A 24,755-nucleotide genomic window follows, 5' to 3' on the forward strand; every position below is an offset into this window, starting at 1 on the left:
AGATGACATTCGGTCATGTCTGGAGACAGTTGATAGTCATGACTAGGGTGAATGCTGTTAGCACCCAGAGGGGAAAGGCCACGAGTGCTGCCAAGCATCCTACAGTGCATTGGGGAACCCTCATAACAAAGCATTGCCTGGTCCCAAGTGTCAGTACTGCCAAGATTGAGAAACACTTACATATAGCAGTTGCACGATAAAATATACAGATTTAGAAAATGTATCCATTTTATTAAGCATAAGGCATTATATATTTTATATGTGTATTTACATATCAATTTAACAGTTCATAAGGGAGCATTTAGCTCTTTGCTTCATTATGCTTAAAATAGTAAAACAAAATTTTGGCAATTATAATTAATTTTAGGTTAGTTGTACTCAGTTGAAATAGCCCAATATTAGTAATGAAATGTTAATCAACAGTAAGAGTCAGTGTTCTTGCCAAATTTGGACTTCCCTTCTCCCTTCAGGTTTTCAGCTTCTTGGAATCAATATTGTTTTTTTCCTACAATATTTCTATTGGATCTGCCATAAACCGTTCTGTGAAAAAGTAAATTATCCAGATGTCTAAATCAGCAACATTTTTGGGGGGTGAGGATTGGGAAGGGGTAGGGAATGACATATAAGGGAAGAATATTAAAAAGCACTTCAGTGCTTTCTGATCACCCTAAAAACTATGTGGTAACTTGTTGGACTTTCTTTTTAAATGGTCATAAATGCTGCCACTAGCTGGAGGGAGGATTAATGGATGACTATGTCTGATGCTCCTCATTTCATTATGGTGCTTGTGAGAAGAAAAACCTATAGATAAAATAATTATAGCTGCTGTTCTGTCTTTCTTACTCACATTTACTTGAACACAATCTACTGAACTCTTAATTTAAGAAGTTTGGTTGATGTGACATACCTGAGACGTTTTTAGGATTTATTACATTTGTTGCTTAATATCTGTGGCAACCATAATAGAAGCAAATTCTAGATAGGTTTAATTGTCAAAGAGTTTAGAATTTGGAAATGTGACTTTTATATGATTTTTGAGTTTTAGCATAAAAAATTGCTTGGAGTCATCCCTTATAATGGCAGTAACCTGATCAGTCAGAAATACCCTGTGCTTTGCAAAACACGCTGCCAGTGGGTGAGGTTAGTGATGGGTTGGGTGAGGCTGAGAAAAGAAAGAGATGGTGTTTAATACTCAGAAACTGTGCGATAGCGTTGGACAGGTGTTTAAGACGAGGGTTTCAGTGCAATGGATGTGACATACTGTTCCGTTGAAGAGAGAACACAAAAATCAGAAAACTTTCTAACTCCTAACAACCTCCCTCTTCTGTGGTGGTTACTTGTGGTGTTTCTCAAACCTGGCAACACAGTAGAATTGCTAGGAGAGTTTTTAACAATTATTAATGCCTGGGCTCCACTCCTAGCAACCTCAGTATAATTGAGACCTAGACACTTGTATTTTTGAAAGAGCTCCACAGATGAATCTAGCTTGCAGACAGAGTTAAGAACCAGTGCTTCAAGGCCATGCCTCAGAAGTGTCTGGAGGGCTATTAGGTCTGGGCTGGAGCCTAAGGATTTATTTACATTTCTAACACGTTCCTAGGTGATGCTGATATTGTGGTAAAGTGATCACACTTAAAAAATCATTTTGGTGTAACTAGTCTGCTTGTTTTTTAAAAATCATTATTAGTGATATATTGTTGGGCTAAAAATTAAAATTAAAGAATAGCATTTTATGTGTTTGATTCCTTTTATGTTAAAGAGATGGATATTTCTGTATTTTTTAAATTTATAATGAGTATTTACATTTAATTAAATTTTTTGGAAGAAGCTACATCCACCATAACTAAAAACTTTGTATAGTGCTTCATAGTTGAAGAATCTAATGAATTTACAGTTTCTAGTAGACCTTTTCAACCATTTAAAATATTTTGTTTGTGGCTTTTTTGTTTTTCTTAATATCTGCAATCTGAAGGATTCTTATGTTTTATATAGGTTTGTGTGTTTAAGATATCTTAATGGACTCCAAATAAAAAGACTCATCCTTGTTCAAGAGAAATTTCAAGCATTTTCAGTTTGGACAGTTTGTTCTTTGAGATGGGAGAAATCCTTTCTTTTTTCTCATCTTAAACAGGCCAGGGGAACCCAGAGCTTTACACTGAGCAGGATGGGGTGGTAAGTGGGAACAGAGAAGAGATGACAGTGCTTATGAGATGGGGCAGTGTTAGTGCAAATGGAACCTTCCAGGTTTGGAAAGAGCAGCAGGAGGCATGACTGTCAGCAACAGGGAATCGGGGATGGAGATGAGAGAGCCGCTGGATTCAGGAGCTTGGTTGGTCTAAGTCGCAGAGTCCGTTCTCAGATTCAGGTCTCTAAGCCTCAGGGTTCGTTCTCTTTTCTGCAAAAACAATTTAAAGGAAAAAAATGTCAGTTCTAATGAACCAACTCTGCAACAAATGCAGCAAATGATAGTTTGCCACAATTATGAATCCTGCAAAAAGTCTCTAGATGGCATTGACTTTCTTCTTTTGTTTCTTGTTTTTGCTGCTATATTTGGATATTGAGAATATGTAGTCCTGAAATGACAGTTTCCAATGTGACTTCCTGTGTTTTTCAGAAATCATCCTCAGCCTTTGATCACTGTGCTTGAACACAGACCTGATTGCTGGCCAGTGCTTTTGCAGCAGCTGACAGCTTTTTTCCAGCAATGCCCTGAAAGGTAATGTAAAATAAAACATCTGAGGGCGATGGAAATGGTATATGCTAATTTTAGAGCTTGGCTTTTTCTTTTTAAGCTGCTTTGACTACAGTGTTTTCACCTGAAGAAATGTCTTCACACATATATAGTTTAATATTTTCTTTTTAAGCGTAAGGAAATAAAAACCTACCAGATTTATTGACTGTTGAAATATTAAATATGAGAAAAGCTATTAAAGAAGTTAAGCATTGGTTAGTTGATTTAAAAAAATTTTTAAATGATACATTATTTTAATAGTTGTTAATTTATATAAAGCAAAATAACACAAATCAGTTTTTCCTAGCAATAATATAAAACAGGGCATAAAGCCTTGACACTCCATGCACAATACATTTAGAAGACAGGTTTTCCCCACCTGGAAATTCATTAGTGAGTTGAACTCTCCCTATTAGAAATCTGGGATCAAGTGATAGTGCCAACTGGGACCAGATAGCAACCACATGTGCAGTTAGTTTAGCTTCACAAAGGCCTCCTTACAGTCCTCAGAGTTACCCCTTTCTTCCATCCTTACTACCATGGCACCAGCTCAGAGCGTCATCTTTTGGCTTTTGCCATTTGTTCCTAACTGACATCTCTACCTCTAATTTCATCTTGCTCAACTCCATTCTTTCCACACCCATCAGAGTGATATATCAAGAGAGCAAATTGTATTGTATCACTCCTTTGCTTAAATCGCCACAAAAAATTGTGGTTTTCAAACTGCACTTGCAATGTATGGGCTGAGTACAGGGAATGCTCCCCTCCACCCCCACCCCCCCAAGTCTATTTTTATAGAACTTGCATGCTGAGATCTGTTGGAAGCTTCTATTGGGGGGCGGGGGGGAAGTTTGGTTTCTGAAGTAGTTGGAAAATCCCCAGGCTACAGGATAAAATTTAGTATATCATGCTAGGCTCTGTGTATGATACGGCTTCTACCTGTTTCATCAATTTTATCTTCTCTAATCTTTGTCTCACAACTTTTGAATTATGTATTCAGCAGCACACGGACGTCCCACACAGGAAGCAGTGCTGTTCCCTTGCCTCTGTGCTTTTATTAGTACCACCTCACCCTCTTAAATCTTACCCCAACCCTTTCCTGACTAATTTCTCTATTTTAATGCCTCTTTAGGCCTTCTATCTCCTAGGAAGTCTCTGCTTACCACAGGCTGGGCTAGGTCTCTCTTTTATATGCTCCCATAATTTCAGTTGTGATTTCTAACTTCATTGTACTTACTACATTGTTATATGACTCTCCTCTATTAACTGTGCAACTTCCTAAGGGCAAGGGTAAGACTATCTTGCTATTCTTTGTATTAACAAGGCCTGGCATATTTCTAGGTGCTCTATAAATGCTGCACTTACGTACATGAGGCCCACAGATTGGCGCGGCCAAGGTAGTGGGTTGTAGAGTACCTCCTAATATATATTCAGTACCATCATGCAAGGTCATGATAGGGTCCCATTGTCCAGGGCAATCCAGTGCCTGAGTTACATTCACCACACCAACTACATTCGTGTTTTCTTGCCTTGAAGTTCTTACAGTGTCTATAGGTAGATTCTTAGAACACCATTTGAGTCCATAACTTCAACTTTAGATGGAATTTCTAGGCAGGATATATTGCTATAGGGAGTATTAAAGAGAGATAGGGAACCTGGTAATCATCTGCCAGTCAGAAAAATTCATGTGGCATGTGAAGGTATAGTTCACAATAAACATCATCGTTCATTCTTCTCTCACCTAGGATTGCATTTTCTAAGGTAAGATTAATATTTACTAAATAGGTCTTTGTTCAACTATGTCAGAAACCAGAAACAAGTTTATAATAAATTTAATGAAATTTCTCTTTATTAAATAGATAGGGATACTTTTTAAAAGATGTTGCTGCTGATTTGCCAAATTTGTCACTAAGCTTGTTAAGAATATCTTTTTCAACATTTTAATTGACAAGAAATTAGTTTAGCTTTTTATTTTCATTTTAAAGGAGTACTGGGATTTGGAAGTAGTTATTCTAATGAAATTTGTCCAGATATCCATAAGGAAAAAAATATTAGTAGACTAGTTTATTTTCTGATAAGTTTCTACTGACTTATTCCTTTCATTTAAACTCTTAGGTATTAGGGTATACTATCTAGAGCCTTTTGGAGGTTCTACATTATATTAATTTGCAAACAACTTCAGTTGCCTCATTTCTACTTTTACACTGTGAGATTATTCTTTGCAGAATGGAATTGTAATTCTGGTTGCATTTTTTCAGCAGACTATTAGTTTCCTGAGATTTAATTTTAGAGTAAGTTAACTTAGTAGTTTTAAGTTGTTTAGAAAAAAATGGATAATTTAATAATATAAATAGTGATTCACAACTATGGGAAGGAGGCAAAATGTTGTGACGATAGCTTGTAATCTAGCTCTTTCTGAATTAGGAATTATTGATTAGACTAGTTGTTTGCATTCATTTTTAATAGTATGTGGAGGTCTGGAAATAATAGTTTTTCTTGATGTGAAGGTTTTTGGGGGGCATTATTATTTTTTAAAGTAACTTTTTTTATCCTCAAATGAGGATATGTTTTTTTACTGCTTTTAGAGAGGGAGAGAGAAACATTGATGTGAGAGAGAAACATGGATTGGTTACCTTGCAAAGGCACCCCAACTGGGGATTGAACCCACAACCTAACTATGTGCCCTGACCGGGAATTAAACCCGCAACCTTTTGGTGTATAGGATGGTGCGCCACCCAGCCAGAGTGGGTGCATTATTTTATAGTTAAATTCTGCATTCACTTATAGAGGGCCTTGTGATGTTAAAACTTCACCTTCATGCAACTGAGACTTGTGTAAATTGACAGTAATGTCATGGTCTTTAGATCTGGATTCTTTAAGGTTGTCTAGTCTAATAGGCTTTTCAGGTGAGGGAACTAAGAACACATTAAATGACTGCTCAGGGTCCCATGGCTAGTTAAAGGCAGAGTGGGGCCGAAAGCCTCTGTTTCTGACTCTCATTCCAGGTCTTCTCCCGCCACCTCTCCCTTATGGTAGACAGAAATATGAAAGATGTATATGTGGGTTCAGGCGCACTTGGTTACATGTGCAAACATTCTTAATCACTTTGGGATTTCAGGTTACGTTTTATATTTTTCCTTTTCTCCTTAAGCCCTATCAATTTCATACGTACAGAAGTGCTGGTTAATCATTAGAATCCACATAGGAAATGCAGTATCTAAAATAGGGACAGATGAAGCCAAGGAGAGTTTTAAATAGCATGATTATACTGTATATTGCCCTTAAAAAAAGTTCAACATTATGCTCCTGATGTCAAATAATAAGTGTCCTGGAGATATATTTCTCTCTATGAACCTTGCATTTCACCTTCAGCATCTCAGAGTAGGAGGAAACTGATAAGCTATTCATGGATGTTCTTGACACCTGGAGAGTATTTATTCTTTGGGGAATACATTATTTGAGAAAGGGGGAAGCAATGTTTCTTAAATCTCTTTTCTGGAAACCTGTGCTTCGTAGTCTAACTCATAATACATCATCTGCTTGCTTGATCTATGAAGCTGTTCTCAGTTTCCTAAAGTGGATGGTTTGATAAAGATATGTTTCAGTAATAATTATGAAATCAAAGTCCTTTGTTTTTTTGTAGATTATGTAAGTATCTGTGCTCTTGGGGGGGGGGGGGACACCAACTTCCAGATTGTGGGCTGCATAGAGCAAGGATTTACTCTATTTCTGTTTCTAGCACATACCTATAGGAGTGAATGGTATGCTGTAGGTATTATATACATTTTGCCAAACGAATAAATAAATTAAATCTTACTGATTTGGTAAGTTTAAGATTTTTTTTAATGTTAATGATGTTTTGAAATTGCTGTGAAATGTTTATATTATAAAACTACATTGTTAATCACAATTTAAATACTTCTTCTTCTGTGTAGCATTGTGCTTTGCACCTTTTTGTACCCTCCAGTCCAGGAACAGAACTGATTGCCCCTGTTAGAGTCTATGCTTCTTTTTTCCTTAAATTTATTGGGGTGACATTGGCTAATAGGTTCATATAGGTTTTAGGTGTAGATTTTTTTAAAAAAATATATTTTTATTGATGTCAAGGAAGGAAGGGGGGGGAGAGAGAGAGAGAGAGAAACATCAGTGATGAGTCATTGTCATTGATTGGCTGCTTCCTGCACATTCCCCGCTGGGGATCAAGCTCACACCCAGGTATGTGCCCTGACCGGGAATTGAACCGCGATCTCCTGGATCCTAGGTCGACGCTCAGCCGCTGAGCCACGCCGGCTGGGCTAGGTGTAGATTTTGATGATACAAGATCTGTATATTGCACTGTGTTCCCACCGACCAAAGTCAAATTATCTTCCATCACCATATATTAGGCCCCCTTCACCCCTCAACCCCCAGAGTCTGTGCTTCTTAAGAACAGATAATGCCTGGTTCATCTTTGTATCTTACCTAATAATTTCTTATGTATAATAAATGTGAAAAACATTAGAATAAAATTATGATTTTAATTGGTCCATGCTAATTGTAAAACCGCTCTATAATTTAGTGTAACTGAATCAGTTAATTTAATGATTGAGTATCTGTTTGGAGGCCTACTGTGTACAGTTATTGGTTATACAGAAGTAAACAGAAAGCCATGGTCCATGCCCTCATTTGGCCTATAGTCTGGCAAGGGAGAGAGTTAGTAAATAAATAATGATGATAAGTCATTGTCCTTTGGAAGAACATTGTGAGGCTCTGACCTAGGTTAGGTATCAGGGAAGGCCCCGGCACGTTCTTTTAAAGGAGAGAACTGAAAGATGATGCGCATTAGGTAGAAATAGGAAAGGGAGAAAGGCGCCAGTATTACAGGTCGAGAGAATGGCAAGTGAGAAGGAAGCCTGGACGACTCGGTGGGAGATCTGAAAGCTTAGTGCTCAGTGGAAGATGGAGAACAAGAAATGAGCTGGAAAGATAAGCAGTGGCCCAGTTACGGAGGGTTTGTGAATTGGACTGAACATTTTACCTTAAGGGTAAACTATTAGGCTAGTTAATGACATGATGAAATTTTTATATTTCAAAGGTCATTTTGGTGTTTTAGTGACTTTGGACTTGGAGTTAATTGGGATATATTGAAATTTAAAGATATGAAGATTGGCAAGGTCTTTGTCCTTTGAGGTGGAAGAGCTTATGAGGAGGGACTTGGCAAATTGCTTCACCTCTCTCTACCTCAGGTTCTACATAATTGGGATACAACATATATTTTTTTTATTTCCATAGGGTTGTGGTAAGGATCAAATGACTTTAAAGGCATGAAGGGCAGTTACTTGCGCACCGTGTTAACAAGTTGACAAGTGAATATTGAACTGTTAGGAGCATCTTGGGTTGTCTGTATGGCTTTGTTTTACATAGAACCTCACCTAAAGAGTTCTCCAAAATTGCACGCCTGTGTTATATTCCTGGAAAATGGGCCCCGACATCCGCAGTTCTAAAAAGGTTCTCAGATGATGCCGATGTTCACCAAAAACTGATCCTGGAGATGGAGATCATCGTGGAATAGAAGAATCATGAAAAGAAGCTACGCTTGATGATAACATAGTTCATGTTAGGTCACAAGCTGTTAGTTCATATTTGACACTTACCTGCTTGATACTCTCTTTAACTCAGTGTCTGCTTCTATGTTCCATGATTTGCAGGTCAGAAGCTTCGTGCGTCCAAATAATGGCACCATTTCTATGGTATCTATATTGTGAACCATCCCAATTACAAGAATATGCTAAACTCAGACTGGCCCTGCTGAAAGTCTTACTTCAACCCCGGGTTCTCTGTGACAAAGAACAGCCATCAGTATTGGAACAACAGATACTTCAGCTGTGTTGCGACATGGTCCCATGTTTGCAGGTAAGGCCTTCCGTTGTCCTTCACTAATACAGCATCAGCAAGTGCTGATTGTCATTGTCATACAGAGTAGAACCCATGTGCCCTGGCAAACTCGGACACATCCTGGCTCCCGAAATGCTCTCAGGCTTTTGGAAATGATGAAGGAACCAAGTCTAGATTTAACATTAATATATACAATGTTAACTAAATTCACAGTTATGTAAGTCAGCATAGCCCATTTTAGGATTAGTAGGAATGAAAACTTTCCTTTGTTTAAGAAAGGCTTCTCAGAGAAAAGAATCTTGAGTTGAATTTCTCCTTGTGCAAGACACAGAGAGGTATAAGAAAGAAAAAAAAAGACCTCTGTGCAAATTAGAAAAAGGTGTATGTCAGGGCAGATAGAGCCCTGAGACCCAGGGCTGACCAGCTGAGTGCTGGCTGGATTTCAGTTTCCACATGTCTCCTTACAACATGTGCGGAGTCCCTGATGGATCCTGCTTTTGAGAAGCCCACAGTTTAGTAAGGGAGTTAAACCAAGTATATAAATTTTCGTAATTCAAAGTAGATGGATGAAAGATGTTTAACAGAGGTATGGATAAAATGTCTAGGGAGTTCAGGGGAGAGATAAATTTGAGCTAATGTTTCTATAACTGCAGATTTAAAAAAAAAAACAACAACTCCAGTTGCCAGTGTGTTGTGATTTTAATCCAGTGATTCATTTATCAGGCCATCCAGTTCCATCATGGAGGTTTGTCCTTTGCCTAGCATCTGAGCACCATGCTGCTTAGCTGATGGGGAGAATATTTTTCAAAGTGATTGCTCAGGCCACAGATGACCTGTTTTAAGTTTGTGTTAGCAAGGAATGGAGAGAGTGAATCTTCCCTTTGTGACTCATAAGTTGGCTTTCCTGTAATCAAGGCAGAGAAAAGTGAATTAACATGAATTCTCCCATGGCTTCTCCAAAGCTTTTGTTTTGTGTGGGCGATAAAGCATCGTGTACGCAGAACATCTTGAACTAGGGTACACTTTGCCACACTTTGCTTGCATTACCCGGTTCTCTGCTCTTGGATAGATGTTTTCTGCATCTTTGTGAACCCATATTGGCAAGCTTAAATACTTATTCAAAGTGAGCTCTGTGGATTATTTCTGGGAATAGGTGCTTGTTAATCTAGTTGAGATAGGTGAGAAAAAAGAGGGAGACATCATTTGAAACAAATGGAACTAGTGACATAAACACATTTAATCACTTAACATAACGGCTTTATTAGTGAAGAACCTGAGCGTTAGGAAGGATCTTAGCAGCCATATAACCCATTTTCCCACTCATTACAGACATTTCTCATACTCTGTAAAAGAAAGCCGTCCCATGACAAATGAAACAGTGATGGGAAGTGTGCTATTTTGGAAGGCAACCTTTCTTTCTTTTAGCAAGTACTTCTTCTAATTGACCTGCATTTTTCTAAGATTTTACTCATTAGTTAAATTCTCAGAACAAAACAAGCTTTTTCAGAAGCCCATCTGCACCCTATCTTGTGTTGGTCTTCTCCCTCCCCTTCTTCCCTCCTTTCTTTCCTTCATTAATTTCTCCACTTCTCCACATGAAATGGTTTCCAGACTTTTCACTGTCCTTTGGCAGGAATTCTCTAGTTTATTGGTGCTCAGATTATGTTCTTTCCTATGAAATGTTCTTCTTAGTGCTGAATTCAGTGCCGACCCATACTGAGCACTGAGCACTTGAATAGAATCACATTAATTAAAAAAATTTTTTTTTAGAAATAGCCATGCCACCGTACTAAACTGTGATCAGATGGTAGTCAGTAGAACTCCTCTTTCCTTTTCTTATTGTGCCAGTTGCCCTTCAATTCTGTATTCTTGGAATTTTCTTTATTGGGACTTACCCGTCTTAAACTTTATTCTTTTCTTTTGTTTTGTTTTTTTAAATATATCTTTATTGATTTCAGAGAGAGGAAAGGAAAGGGAGAGATAGAAATGTCAATGATAGAGTCATTGATTGGCTGCCTCCTGCACTCCCCTGACTGGGGATCGAGCCTGCAACCCGGGCATGTGCCCTGACCGGGAATCGAACCCCAATTGCCTGGATCCTAGGTCGATGCTCAACTGCTGAGCCACGCCCAGCCGAGATTAAACTTTATTCTTGACTTTGGTCCCAGTAGTTCTTTGTTTTTAATTGTGACACCACTCGTCACACTTGTTATCCATTCCGCATGATCTGTTTCTACGTCAAGCTAGAGCACTACTTCAAAATTGTTCTTAAGAATTTTGGTAATGATGAAGGTTAGAGAGCCTTTAATGCTAACTTGTTGAGGTTGTCTTTCCAAGACTTTCTTACAGAAAATTTCAAATATGCATAAAAAATGCATTCAAGGAAATGTCAAACATGAGGCTTTACTTCATTTCAAATCCCTTTCTTTTCTTGGTGGTCTTTTGCCTCTCCCACTGGATATTTGCAAAAAAGCAAAATGACTGAATCTTTCACATTTATTTTTTTATAACCTAGTATTTTGTTATCTCCTCCCCCTTGATCTTATCTTTTTATCTCTTGTTTGCTAGGAATTAGTTTTTCTCTCTGTGTATAACTTAGTCATTTGGGGTTATTACGATGGTGGAGACTGGTGAAAGGTACAGCTGGTCAACTGTAGGCTTTCCTCTTGATGAATTTAACAGATACAGGCTTCTGGTGGAAGCAGATGGTTCATTGCTTGTAATCTCGGAGAAAAGCCAGTATGTCTGCTAGCAGGACCATATCCTTAATGCCGACCCCAGAATTGTGATCAGAACAGCTGGGTTTGAATTGAATTGAGATTTTTCAAGAGCATCCAAGTCTTTCCTACCCAGTACATTAGCCTATTGAGAAGGTACCCATGCCATTTGAATATGGTCTTTCCTTACACCTGCTGAGTGTGGAAATGATGCTCTCAGTTAAGGTTTCTGAGCAAATGCCTTGCAGAAGAAGGACTTAGTAGTGCATTAGAATAGCATGCGAACCCTTTTCTACCAGGTGATTATGCTGCAGTTGTAGAAAGAGTTCATTGGGAGAACTCAAAACCAACTTTAATTTCCTTCAAGATGTTGGCACTGCCATGTAATTTGTCTTAAATATGCATGCAGAGAAGTTAGAAAAATAAATGAAAACAATTGGTGCCAGACAGCAGCAATAAAAATGGTAACAAGTATTTTGTTTAGCGATAGAAAGAAAAGGCAGAGTTGTATAGTTTACCCCCATTTGAGTTCTGTACATCTCTTCATCTTAAGGCTTTACAGGTTTAGAGAAAAATATTTTATTAACGTTTCTTGTATAGCTTAAAATTATCCTTTGGTTTGCATATTATTTTAATATCATGACTTTTTAAACAGATGAGAGATTTGATACAGACAACAGAAGTGATGCTGTTCATTGAGGAAGTATATTTAAGCCTTGCACGTGATCCTGTTTTCTGGAAAATTCAGCTCACCGAGCTGACCCTTCAGCTGCTGTGTGTCTGTGAAGTCAGCTTGAACATAACTGGGGAATGCTCATCTTTAATTCACCTTTTGGAGCACAGTGTTGGACTTCTGAAGGAGGTAAGGATAGTAAGAAATTTTATTTTATTTTTTTAAAAATGTTTTTATTGATATCAGAGAGGAAGAGAGAGAGAGAAAGAGAAACTTCAATGATAAGTCATTGACTGGCTTCCTTCTGCATGCCCCCTACCAGGGATCTGGCCCGCAACGCCGGGCATGTGCCCTGACTGGGAATCAAACCATCACCTCCCAGTTCATAGGGTGACGCTCAACCACTGAGTCACTTCAGCTGGGCTGGATAGTAAGAAGTTTTAATGTGTTACCACTTAAGTGAGTCTTTTATAAAGGAGCTGGGTGGGTTTGTGCTTTTTATCCTATCAAAGGTGTGTTGCTCTAATATGATTAGATCATACTAAGGTACAACTACAATTAATATCACTTATTATAAAAATGAATCATTAAATACTCCTTAGAGCATCACTTAAGGATCTGCCATGCTGGCAGTTTTTCATTTATTCATATAGAACATAAGTAATGAATATTTATTATATGCCAGACCCTGTAGAATACAAAGATGAAAGGGTACATTCTGCGACCTCAAGGGACTTAGACATGCAAACAAGTAATTGTAAATGCCTTTACATATTTAAAGAGCACAATTAAGGAAAGTAGGGTGGGAGTTCAGATTTGAGAAGTCTGAACAGGAGTTTGCCTGGTCCACACCAGAGGCGGGGAAGGCATTGCAGCTGGAGGCCCAGCGTGGGCCCAGACACAGAAACACGAGAGAAAAGGCAGCATGGCCTGCTCAGAAAACGGGAAGGTGTTGAGGATTGTTGAAGGATCAAGGTGTAGGAGGTAAGGCCCAGACTTGTTTGCATTTTATCTTCTAGATAGTAGTATGCTAGTGAACCTTTTAGCAGAGGTGCCCTGATAAGTTGTGCGTGGAAGAGCATGTGGATGGGAGAGTGGAGGATTGTTTAGAGCAGGGCAGCACTTACAGGGCAGGAAGTGAGGAGGGGTGTCTTAGACTGCTAGGGTTGCTATAACAAACTATCTTAGACTGGGTGGCTTAATCAACAGAATTTTTTTCTTACAGTTCTAGACAAGGAAGTCCAAGATCAGGGTGTTGGCTGATTTGATTCCCAGCAAGAGCTATCTTCTGGGCTTGTAGACAGCTTTCTTGCTGTGTCCTCCCATGGTAGAGGGAGCAACAGTGAGCTCTCCATTGTTTCTCCTTATAAGGACACTGATCTTACTGGAATAGGGCCCTGCTCTTATCTCATTTAACTTCAATTGCTGCTTTACTCCAAAACAGTTGCATTGGCATGTAGGGCTTCAGCATGTGAATTCGGAGTTGGAAGGACACAATTCGATTTATAGCAGGGGACTAATTAGGGGAATGAAACAGGAAAATAAAAATATAGGAGATGACATCAGTAGGGCTTTGTGGTTGATTAGATGGTCAAGGAGAGGGGAGAGGGTCCTTGGTAGAATTTTAGCTTTCTATTTTGGACAACTGGATAGTGTCATTCACTTTGAGAAATGGTAGCTGATTTTAGAGGGAAAATGATAAATTTGATTTGCGATGGGCTTGGTTTAAGATATGTATGGATCATAAATAGTTGGCTGTATGGTTTTAAAATTCAGGATAGAAGCTTAAGCAAAAGGTATAGATTTGTAGACATTTACTTTAGAGTGAGAGTTTAACTATGAGATTGCCTGACAGGGCTTGTGTTGGAACTCCAGGGATGGTTAATATTTGAAGTGTACTGGTCAAGAGGAGTCTGAGGAAGTATGGCTCAAAGATCGTATGACAATCGGAGGATACGGATGACTTGAAAATCAAGGGAAGGAATTATCTTAAAAAGGGGAATGGTCAGTGTTGTCACGGAGAGAGGACTTAAAGTAAGAGAAAATAAGCACTCTTCTGACATAGCAGGTAGAAGTTTATTCTTCACATTAGAGGAAGCAGTTTCAGTGGAGTGATGGTAGGAACCAGACTGGATTGAGGGAGTGAGTGACAGGTGAGGAAATGGGGAGAGTGAGTGTATTTTGGTGAAAGGAGGGAGCTGATGAAGGCTCAAGTAATTCATTTGTCAATTTGTCAAACTTGTGGTTAGAATGGTGTCATATATGCTGGGACTCCATAGATAATACTGTTTTATATACTATTACATAATGATAACTTGTGTTATATATAATGTATATATTATCTATTGTGTATTATAGTAATATGCTTTAATAATATATGGTAATATATATCTGTCATTATGTAATAGCTATTGTATATCATATAAATGTATAGGATGATAAAATCATATCAAACCCCCTCAGATGTAGAATTATATCTACTATATAGCTATACAATTATATCTATATATAGTTATACCTATTAGGTATATAATAGATAATGTGTAGAAAATATATAGAAAAGCATAGACACATAACATTTTATGGATAAATGTGATATAGAAAATATTACATAGCTAAATTACCAAGAGCTGTGTGTTTTAACTGAACCTCATATTGTTCTTTTGTGTTTGCACTAGATTCTTTTGAATAGTGGACATAATTATCAATTATAACTTTATAAAGTTTAGACTTTTTTACTATCATTCTCTGACCATCTTATCTCTGCCCCTCCCCCTATACACATTTAGCATATAGTTATTAAGCAGCTTCTATGACAAACACTTTGCTACAAATAATTAGGTGAAAACAGACTAGGTTTGTGAAGCTTAATTCCGGTGAAATGGTTCTAGCTTGTGTGCATAAAAATCACTAGCAGAGCTTATTAAAATGTAAATGCCCGGGGTCTGCCCCTAGAGACATTGAATTAGCAGGACTGAGTGGGGCTTAAGCATCTGTATTTTAAACCAGACCCTCAGGTGATTTTTCTTTTTCATTTTTGCACATAAGGCAAACACCCTAGTAAGCATCACACAGATTGAACTTTTTCAGCCACTACGTAAGTTTCCCACAAGCCTAGTCCTAATCACAACCTCCTCTGTCCTCTGACTGTCCTGACTTCTATAGGAGTATCTTTCCTACATATTAAAAACAGTTTTAACACCTAAATGTGTATGCCTACACATCATAATACAGTTTTGGTGTGCATGATCTTTTAGGTGTCTCTTACCCTAAAGGTGCTCCCCTTCCATTCCCTCTCTCACTTTTTTTTCCTCGAAGTATACAAGGCGGGGAAAAAGTAGGTTTGCTATTGTGAGTATGTAAAACAGTTTATTATATTGTTATTAATTATTGTATTATTTTTCATCAAACAAGTGTAAACCTACTTTTGCCCCACCATGTGTGTATGGAAAAGCTGGCTCATGTGGGCTGTACAGTCTTCTGCGTTGTGAATTCTGCTGATTGCATCCTCGTGTGCACTTTGACATGTCTCTCTGACTCCTGATGGATTGGTGGAACTAGGCACTGAGCACAACAGCTACTAACGTCATAAAAAGAAGAGCAACACACTCGTGCTTCTTGATGGAAGAACACACAACTCCCTGTAGTCTTGGAAACAAAAACCAAAACACAACAAATTCTGAATCTGATCAAGGCCACCTCGGATCATTCAGCTCTGACCAGGGGACAGGGTTGCCTCAAAGACACGGCCCTGGGAGATAGTGTCAGCCGGGCTGCCATCTCTGTTGTGTCTGCTACAAATACCTTAATGTAGCCTTTGTTACACTTTGTTTTCACTTAAAAAAACAAAAACAAACACAAAACTCCCACCTTTTCCCCTACTACCTTGTTCATAACAGCATCCCTAGGCCCATCGGTGCCCGGTACATGGGTGGTGCTCAAAAGTATCGACTCCAAGGGGTTGCTGTCATTAAAATTCTAGTGACCTCTGAGGCCAAGTATAAAGGCATTTTCTCCTGTTTTAATATTTGACTTCTTTTTCTAGGCAGGCTCAGAATTAGCCTGGGTTCCCCCAAGAGTAGACTCTGTTTCCCTAAAGGCAAAAGCAGACCTTAGGTTTCCACAAAGCAGAGGCTGATGCCACAGGAGTTCATTTGCAAGTGTGACTGCAGGAAGCAGGCGGGAGAGGGACAAGAAGGGTGAAATATTGACCATGGGAGAGGCAATGCAGATATCAAGTTGGCCACTGTTAAAGAGCAACTGGCTGCTGCAGCCAGTTCACAGAATATTCTGAGAAGCCCCATGGAGTGCCTCAGAACCCCGCTAAGGATCCAGACCAAAGGGGGAGGTAACTGGCCGCTGGCTTCTGTTGCCCAGCTGTCAAGCTTTGGCCTGCGGGGCTGTCACTGCCTGTGCTGCCGGGTCTCGCGGGCCTGAGGCAGGGGGAAGCAGCAGTAACTACCGCAGTGGCTTCAGCGTCTGAAGCGGCGCCCGAGGTGTCCAGCACAGCTTTCGTTAGCGGACCTCACGAAATGGTACCAGTCTGTGGTGTCCATGAAAACTCAATCGGACAAAAAACCTGTAACCTCTCAGAAGTGCAGGCAGCTCAGGACTATTGAGCTTAACCCCCGGCAGTGCCTTTTCCTTATTTTTGGTGTCTTGCATCCCCAGCTCTTTTCCTGTCGCCCTCTATTCTGAACAGGCTGGTCTTGTTTCTGCCTTCATACCTTTAAGTTCCAGCCACTTAAAATGCTTCCAGACCATTTCAGAACCCTGAAAAGCTCCTTTGTGACCCTTTCAGCGACAGCTTGTGTGAAAAAGGCTTTCCCATGATAGCATTAGTATACAGTAAGACTTTTGTCTCTGATCCTCCTGGTAGCTGGTAAATTTGAAATTTAAATTCCCTCGCTGGTGGGTTTTTGTTGTTGTTGTTTTTTTTTATGGACATACAGAATTTGAAATGAAATTGAGGAAAAGATGATGGCAAAGAATCGGGCGATGGTGTTTACTGTAGCATATTTGTTTCAAGATGCAATTATTCTCAAATAGATAAATTGCTTCATAGTTCTCAACTGTATTTCAAATAGCGAACATGTATAAGCTGCAAAGACATAAATTAGTATATTCCATTCAAAAAATTCACAAAATTTTTCTTTTAGCTGGTTTTTTAAAGCCCATAAGCAAGCACTTTAGAAGATTTTGCAGTTTGATTGATTTCACTTTTAAAAATGACTTAGAGATATATAGTCATTAATTTGTGCCAGAGTTGATAGCATCTCCAAGATGATAACTTCTGAGTGGCTCACACTAAGTTGTTTTCTCTCAAGGGTTTCTTTAACGTGGCTCTGCCTCGTGCATCTTTTTTTCTCTTGCCTGTCCTCATGATTTATAGGTATTTCTGCTCTGCAGGTGCTTCTGTAAAATTTCAGAATGAAGCAATTTTAGCAAAGTGGGGTGGGCCTTTCTTCTTTAGTTCCATAATGTGTTAATGTCTTCTGTACTTAGGATCCTCAAATAACATCTTATATCATTCGCATCTTACTTATTAGAAATTAATGCACGTGCCTTTTCTTTTTCATTTCATTCATATACTTAGTGAAATTAATGATTCTTCAGTTTCTATGGTTATTGCTTTGCTGCATTTAAATATGCTTAATAAAGTACTGTGATTTAAGAATAATCTCTGCCTCCCAAGGCACTAATGTTTCTTTTATTATAATATGATTTATTAAAATGCATTTAGTGTAATTCATTATTCAAGTTATATAGATGTCTGTATTAGATAAGTAGACAACTGAGCTGCTTTCCAGAAATATTCTTAAATTCAGGGTTTCAGGTAGTTTTCAAAGATTTATGTTTTGAGGACTTGCAGATCTATTGAGTTAAGGTGTTATTCCTCTAAATTACTTTATTTTTTAGCCTATTGCTTTTTGGCCAGATATAAGCTGTTGAATTTGTGTATGGCTGCTCTGGCATTCACCAGTTCTTCCTTTAGTAGAGCAGGCTGACTGTAGATAATTCTGTGTCCAGTCATCTCTTGGATCCTTGGAGGATTGGTTCCAGGACCCCTGTGGACACCAAACTGCATGATGCTCAAGTTTCTTATATAAAATAACGTTGTTTTTACATATAGTGTGCACACGGCCTCCCACATACCTTAAATCATCTCTAGATTACTTATAATACCTAATGCAATGTAAATGCTGTGGAAATAGTTGTTATACTGTATTGTTTAGGGGACAATAGAGAATAATGACAAGAAAACATCTGTACCTGTTCAGTACAGATGCAGCCATCATAGGTCTAACTACATAGTGCACGTCAGCAACAATGTAACCTTTTTAAAGATATTTTTGATTTGCAGTTGGTTGAATCTGTGGCTGTAGAGTTATTTGAATCTGTGGATACAGAGCCCACAGATATGGAGACATGACTATAACAAGTTTATAATCTTTCATGCTGTGAATATACTCTTCTTGGATACATGTTACAAAGCCGTAGCTTGGAGAACTTTCTAATGACTCCTTGTGTTTTCTTCTTTTCTTTAGGATTTTCCTGTTGAACTGGTCATAATTGGAATAGCTTTACTACTTTTACAGGCTCCAGCAAGTCAGCAGAAGGCAATCTTAAGTCTAGGTAAATGCCACTCATTACAGTAAAAAGTAAATATAACATGAGTGTTGGCAGGAGTCCCTTGAACTATATGTATCCTGTATGTATGCTATAAAGTCCTGTATATTTTGAGTTTCTGTTCTGGAATTTTCTTAATTATCAAGTAGAACCTTCTTTTTCTTGTCCAACAAGGTATTACCTTGTCCAAGGTTTCATCTACCATAACTTACACCTTTACTATTCAAAACTCTTGCCACATTGGACAAGATTTAATTTATGGCTGTTGAGTAACCTAGCTAGACAAATGAAAGATAACGTTCTTCTGACTGTCCAGTATGATTTAAATGCCGCTGTTACATGAATGTTGCCTGGCTTTCTTGGGTCCAGAATAAGCCGCATGGTAATGGAGGCTCTGTCTGAATTGTGTCATATGGTGCCACGATGCACTGATGCATTCCCACCCTCGTTTTAAAAACATGCTTGAGGTAAATACGATCGTGTAGTTTATTATTCCGGGTGTTTTAATGCATCATGATTTTGTAGGTGAATTGCTCTTGTACTTATAGTCTATCTTGGAAATGGCTTTAGCACATGGAGGAGGACCCTTGGCTCTTTGGCTTTGATTCCTACCCTGCTCTTGCCTCCTGGCCTTATGCTTATTTGTACCCCTCTTCCTAGTACTTTTCTGAATTATTTTGCCCCCTTTTTTTTTTTTTCTTATGACAGTGCACATGACATCCTCCCATATGTACAGTTTGCTAGTGCTGCTACTTCTGACGGCCACAGATTTTTTAGAACAGCTTTATTGACATGTTATTTACCATAAATTTTACCATTTTTAAGTGTACAATAGTGTCTTTTTACTAAATTTACAGAATTATACAACCAGAACCACAATGTAGTTTGAGAGCATCATCAACTCCCCCCCACCCCTTGCAAATTTTTTGTGCCCACTTACAGTTAATCTTCATTCCCACCCTTAGCCCCAGGCAAACACTAACGTGCTTTCTGTCTCTATAAATTTGCCTTCTGTGGGTATTTTATATAAATGGATTTTGTTTTTTGACAAGAAATTCCAAAGCTGTAGAGGAACGACATTTTTAATTCTGAAGCTACACTCTTGTGGTTCATGTATAATAGGATGCTATAGGCTCAAACACTCCAATACTTTTATTATTTGTTGGATGGGAGACTTTTTGTTTCATAAACTAGTGTCTCGGATTTGCAGTTACCTTAGGTAGATTGAGTAAATCATATTGAAAACTACTGAGCCAGCATGTCTTGTTGAAAAGTAAGGAAGAACTGTTTACTGTATTGGGGACTTGTGTTCAAAAAAATAGACTAACCCAGAGGATGTTGATCATTTCAAGTTTGAAAAATGCGCGGCCTTAATACAGTGTTACGCTTCTTAATTATTAACCCTTGCCTTGATTGTAAATAACCGTTTATAAAAATGCCTGGAAGATTTCTGATACAGAATGTATAAATGTTAGTAATATTTGCATTTCCTGCTTTGTCAAAGGTAATGAATTTCATATCTCAGAGACAATTATGGATTAAGACTAATATTTAGTCAGGAAATGTAAATTAATAGCATTAGAGAAACAGACTTGTACCTCATACTGTATTCAGGTTTGACTTCCAGGTGATTTGATAATAAAATACTGGCAACTCCCTGACCTGATTTAAGGCTTGTAGAAATTTTTGGCTTTGGTGTAGTGGGGATATCAGGTCATAGCTTTGACAATCTAGCTCGGAAGCCTGTGCGTAATAACATCACTCAGTAAATCAGGGTTCATTCAATAACTGTGAAGAAAAGTACATTTAAGCCTTAACTGGTGCTGTTATTGATCCAGGGGAGACTGTACCTGTAATGAAGTCATTGCACATCTGCACGTATGGTTCCGATGTGTAAGAGTGTCCGTCCGTGTTAGAAAAAGAATCATTTGTAAAACTGGGCTGACTGTTCACGCTGGTTGTGGCTGTGAGACTTGCCCCATCTGCTTCTCGGCAACTCCAATGGAAAGCTCGCCCTGCTCCTCCGAGCTTGCCTACTGATCTCTTCACACGGTGCTCAGCCGGCTTGCAGGGGACGCGCCCCTGCTCCCCACTGAGCAGGAACTCTGCTGTCCCCTGGTTCCGTTTGTTGAAGGCGGTGGAAGGATCTGACAGAACAGGACAAAAGTGGGATTGTGTATTAAAGAAATTTGTACTGACCTAAAAAAGAGTTGATTTACACCTATGATATGCGGTGTGTATTTTTTCTAAGAGGATCATCAGGTTTTCAGTTATGTACAGGAATAACTTGTTTTAGATACTGATTTTTATGTTTTATTTCTAAAAATAAGATTTATCATCTTAGTTATATGTCTGACCCAGTTGTAAAGGGGTAAGAAAAGTTTTTGCATATCACCCTTAGACATAACAGCGTTTTGTTTCACTGTGGTATTGGTTTTTAAAAACATGAATTGTTGTTTTGATGAATAGCTCTGAAACTCCTCTCCTTTGCTGAGGGTAAGGAAATTCCGAAGTCATCCTTGCTGCTAGTAATGCCAGTTCTGCAGATACTATCTTCTACTGCCTTGGAAGACTGCATGTCCATGGGTGAAGACGGTCCCTCGAGGCAGCAGTTGGCTCTGAAACTTTTGGAAATGGTACAGCAGGGCTGTTACAGAGATGAGCCCCAAAAGGTAATGCAGTTCATCCTTATCACGCGTAAAGGTAAAGTGGGAATGTGGGACTTGGGTCTGTGCAGGTAACCTCACCTCCTGATGGAGCATGTGTTTGGGTTTAAACTCTTTGTGAACTTTGCCATGTTATCAGGCAGTTGTGTAGATGTTAGAATATTTTTCTGGACAGCGGGAGGGGAGGGTAGTCCTGTTGTGAAATGTTTTGGAAATGCTGTATAATCCTTTCTCTCCGAGTTTTCAGTCTACATGAGTAGTTAAAGGTCCTGAGGAATCCTGCAGAAAAGGAACTGGTTCTGTTTCACCGAGTGCTTATCCCCCTTATTTGGGCATGGGCTCCTTTTTCCCCCGACATACTGTTTAATAAGTGCAGCATGTTGCTGGATCTGGGACAGTCCAAGGTGGGACGTCTCCTCCAATGCCCAGATGCTCTGGGATCTGTAAGAATGAAGATTTCATTTTTGAACATGGCATCTTAGGCCATATTCCCTGGCATCCTGGGTGTTGGGTGTCCTGTTTGTATCCCTACTCTGCTGCCTTCAGTTGGAAGATGGCAGGCCTGTCGCAAGCCATTCCTCTTCCTGCCTGCTGGGCACACCCATTCTGCTTTGTCAGTCTCACTGTTCCTGTTACTTTTCACATTATTGTATTATAGGCTGGGTTCTAGGCCAATATTTGCCAGACCTTTTCTCTTGGTACTTCAGTTTTGCCTTCAGTGAAAATTACTTCCCAACTACTGCTCTTACAGGGATCGAATTGAGGATATAATAAAATGAAACTAGTGAAGCATCTTAAGTCTCCATGGAGAGAGGAATTACATAAATGCAAGCGAGTACCATAGTCGTTCCATCTGCAAAAGCAGATACCCCTAATCATGTATTGTAAATGTTCTAGCAGCAAAAATCCAGGCATTGTTACTGTGTTTGAGCATGCAGCAGAAACTAGCCTAAAGGCAAATGGATCGTCTCCTACAGCTTCCTAAACCCTATTTGTTTGAAACTTTATAACTTGAAATATGTAACTGATTTGCATTAAGAGAAGGAAGTTCTTGCATCTGCCCTAATAGGAGTATAAAATGTGGCTAAACATTTCTAGTAGCTTTTTACCTTTCCTCTTGACTTGCCCGTGCAGAACATTGATTGGATTCTGAATGGGGTTGGGATAGGGCAGGTTGTACTGTGTGTAAGAGCTCTCTTCCTTTAAATTGTGATATTTACTGAGGCTTCTACTGCTTAAGTACGCAGCTTACTGTTTGCTCAGGTGTGTGAATCTTATTTATCAACCCTAATAGTGAGACTTTCTCTTCAGCGGCTAGGTAAGAGGGAGGAGGAAGGAATACTTGAGGGCTGTGAACACCTCCTGATGATAGTGTGGTGCTTTGAGGCTTTCATTTTTTTCTTCTATTGGAATTTAAAAGGAATTAGTAAGTCCTGGATCTTAGGCTTCCATCATTAACTTTGGTTAGCATGGATATTGAGGATGTTGTGGGTTGTCTTTTGATGATCAATCACTTCTCCAAGCTTCTCAACTCTTGACTAGATTGTTCATAGAGGTGGACACCAGAAAGACCCTCTTGAGGCTTTATCCAACCCCGTCTTCTGTTTCTGGTCTGGGAGTGATTAAATTCCCTTTAAAAAAAAATATTTTTATTTTAATTCTTATTTTTATTATTGTTGGGTGACATTGGTTAATAAGATCATATGGGTCTCAAGTGTACATTTCTATGATCCATGATCTGTATATTGCAATTGTGTACCCACCACCCAAAGTCAGATCTTTTGTCACCATGTATTTGGCCCCCTCTCCCTTTACTACCCCGTCCCCTTCCTTCTGGTAGCTACCACACTGTCTGTGCCTCTGGGTTTCAGTTTCATATCCCACATGTGAGTGAAATCACATGGCTCTTAGCTTTTTCTGACTGACTTGTTTCTTATTGTTGATATTTAAAATACTTGAACATTTTTATCAAAAGCTTTAAAAAATATTCTCAATTCTTTACATCTGTAAAGGATGTTTTACAACCATTTAATATTTATTGAAATGCTATTTTTTGTATGGTTTTCTCTTATTTTTTGAGATATAATTCACCTAGTAAAATATTCTTTTAATTTTAAACACCCACTTTCTCCTCTGAAACACAGCCTACCAGCACATTCACAGGTTCTCCCACAGGCTGGGGGCCAGGATTTGGTAGTTGGTGCTGAGGGGAAACCCTTGGTTGCGTCACTGTCCTGGGACAATGCCAGTGAACTAGACTCGTCTCTCATTGGGCTGGAGAGACTGTCCTGTGATAACTTATCCAACACTATGCCTTTCTCCTGCTACTGTAACTTCAGGCAAACGAACAAGAAACAGAGCCTAAACCTCGACATAATAGTTCAAGTAAAGTTGGATTGATTACCAGTTTTATTTTTCTCTCCTAGAGATGACGGTGATATTTCCCTGTATCTTGCAACTTTAGATATCGTGTTAAGTGCTTTATTCATACTGTATCATTATCTACCTCAGTAAGGTTGGTGGGAAGGTAGCTATAACTTCCATTTTACAAATGAAAAAAGTAAGGGTCAGAGAGAGTATGCAACAGCCAATAGCTGCCATGGCTGTGCTGAAGTTTTTGTCTTTCAAATCTCAAGTCCAATGCTATGTTATTAGTCTAAAGAAATTGACTCTAGTCTTTAATGAATTTCATTTTGGGGGAAACGAGTATTTTTAGAGAGAAAGAACCATAATAAATTTAGATATTTAATTTAAAAAATTTATAATTTTAATAAATTATACATAAAAGTGGTTCAAAGATTATAAAATAGTATACAATGAGTTGTGTCCTTCTCACCCTTGATTCCAGTTGTCCAGTTCCCCATCCTCTCAAATAGAAAATGAAAGTTAGTGTATATTTTTTTATTTGTCTAGATATTTTTCTTTGCATATAAAAGCAAATACAGAAACATAGTATCCCCCCCACCATTAAAAGTTAAAAATATAATTGATATCATTCCAGGCATACGATTTGTATCTTGTATTTTCATTTAGGAGATCTTTTTATATCATTAAAGATGGAGCTTCCTTATTTGCTTTTACAATGGCATTTACTTCTTTTTAAAATACGATTTTTATTGATTTGAGAGAGAGAGAGAGAGAGAAGGGAGAGGAGAGAGAGACAAACATCAGCGAGAGAGAAACATTGGTTGGCTGCCTCCTGCATGCCCCCTCCTGGTAATAGAACCCGAAACCCAGGCATGTGCCCTGACCTCAAGGTGCATGATACTGGGCTCAACCGACTGAGCTACACCAGCCACGGCATTTACTTTCAAATAAATATTTTCTCTACTTTTAAGCATACACTCAAGATATTGAAGACCTATGTCCTCACAAAAACTTTTGTAGGAATATTCATAGCAGTCTTATACATAACAGCCAAATAGTGGAAAGAACCATAATGTCCATTAATTGATGTATGGATG

At 38.7% G+C, this 24,755-nt stretch overlaps 1 protein-coding gene across 3 annotated transcripts in view; it reads left to right on the forward strand.

Annotated features, from left to right (window-relative positions):
• Positions 1-24,755, forward strand: part of FOCAD (focadhesin) — a 256,525-nt gene that overhangs the window by 60,408 nt on the left and 171,362 nt on the right. For all 3 annotated transcript variants that reach the window (XM_081150464.1, XM_081150465.1, XM_081150466.1), the window contains exons 6-10: positions 2,615-2,716; positions 8,419-8,623; positions 11,978-12,184; positions 18,544-18,631; positions 21,095-21,297. In XM_081150464.1, coding sequence (XP_081006590.1) covers positions 2,615-2,716; positions 8,419-8,623; positions 11,978-12,184; positions 18,544-18,631; positions 21,095-21,297 — 805 coding nt within the window. The remainder of the gene's footprint in view (positions 1-2,614; positions 2,717-8,418; positions 8,624-11,977; positions 12,185-18,543; positions 18,632-21,094; positions 21,298-24,755) is intronic.

This window comes from Miniopterus schreibersii, assembly GCF_964146895.1.
Source record: "Miniopterus schreibersii genome assembly, chromosome: 11".
Taxonomy (NCBI): domain Eukaryota; kingdom Metazoa; phylum Chordata; class Mammalia; order Chiroptera; family Miniopteridae; genus Miniopterus; species Miniopterus schreibersii.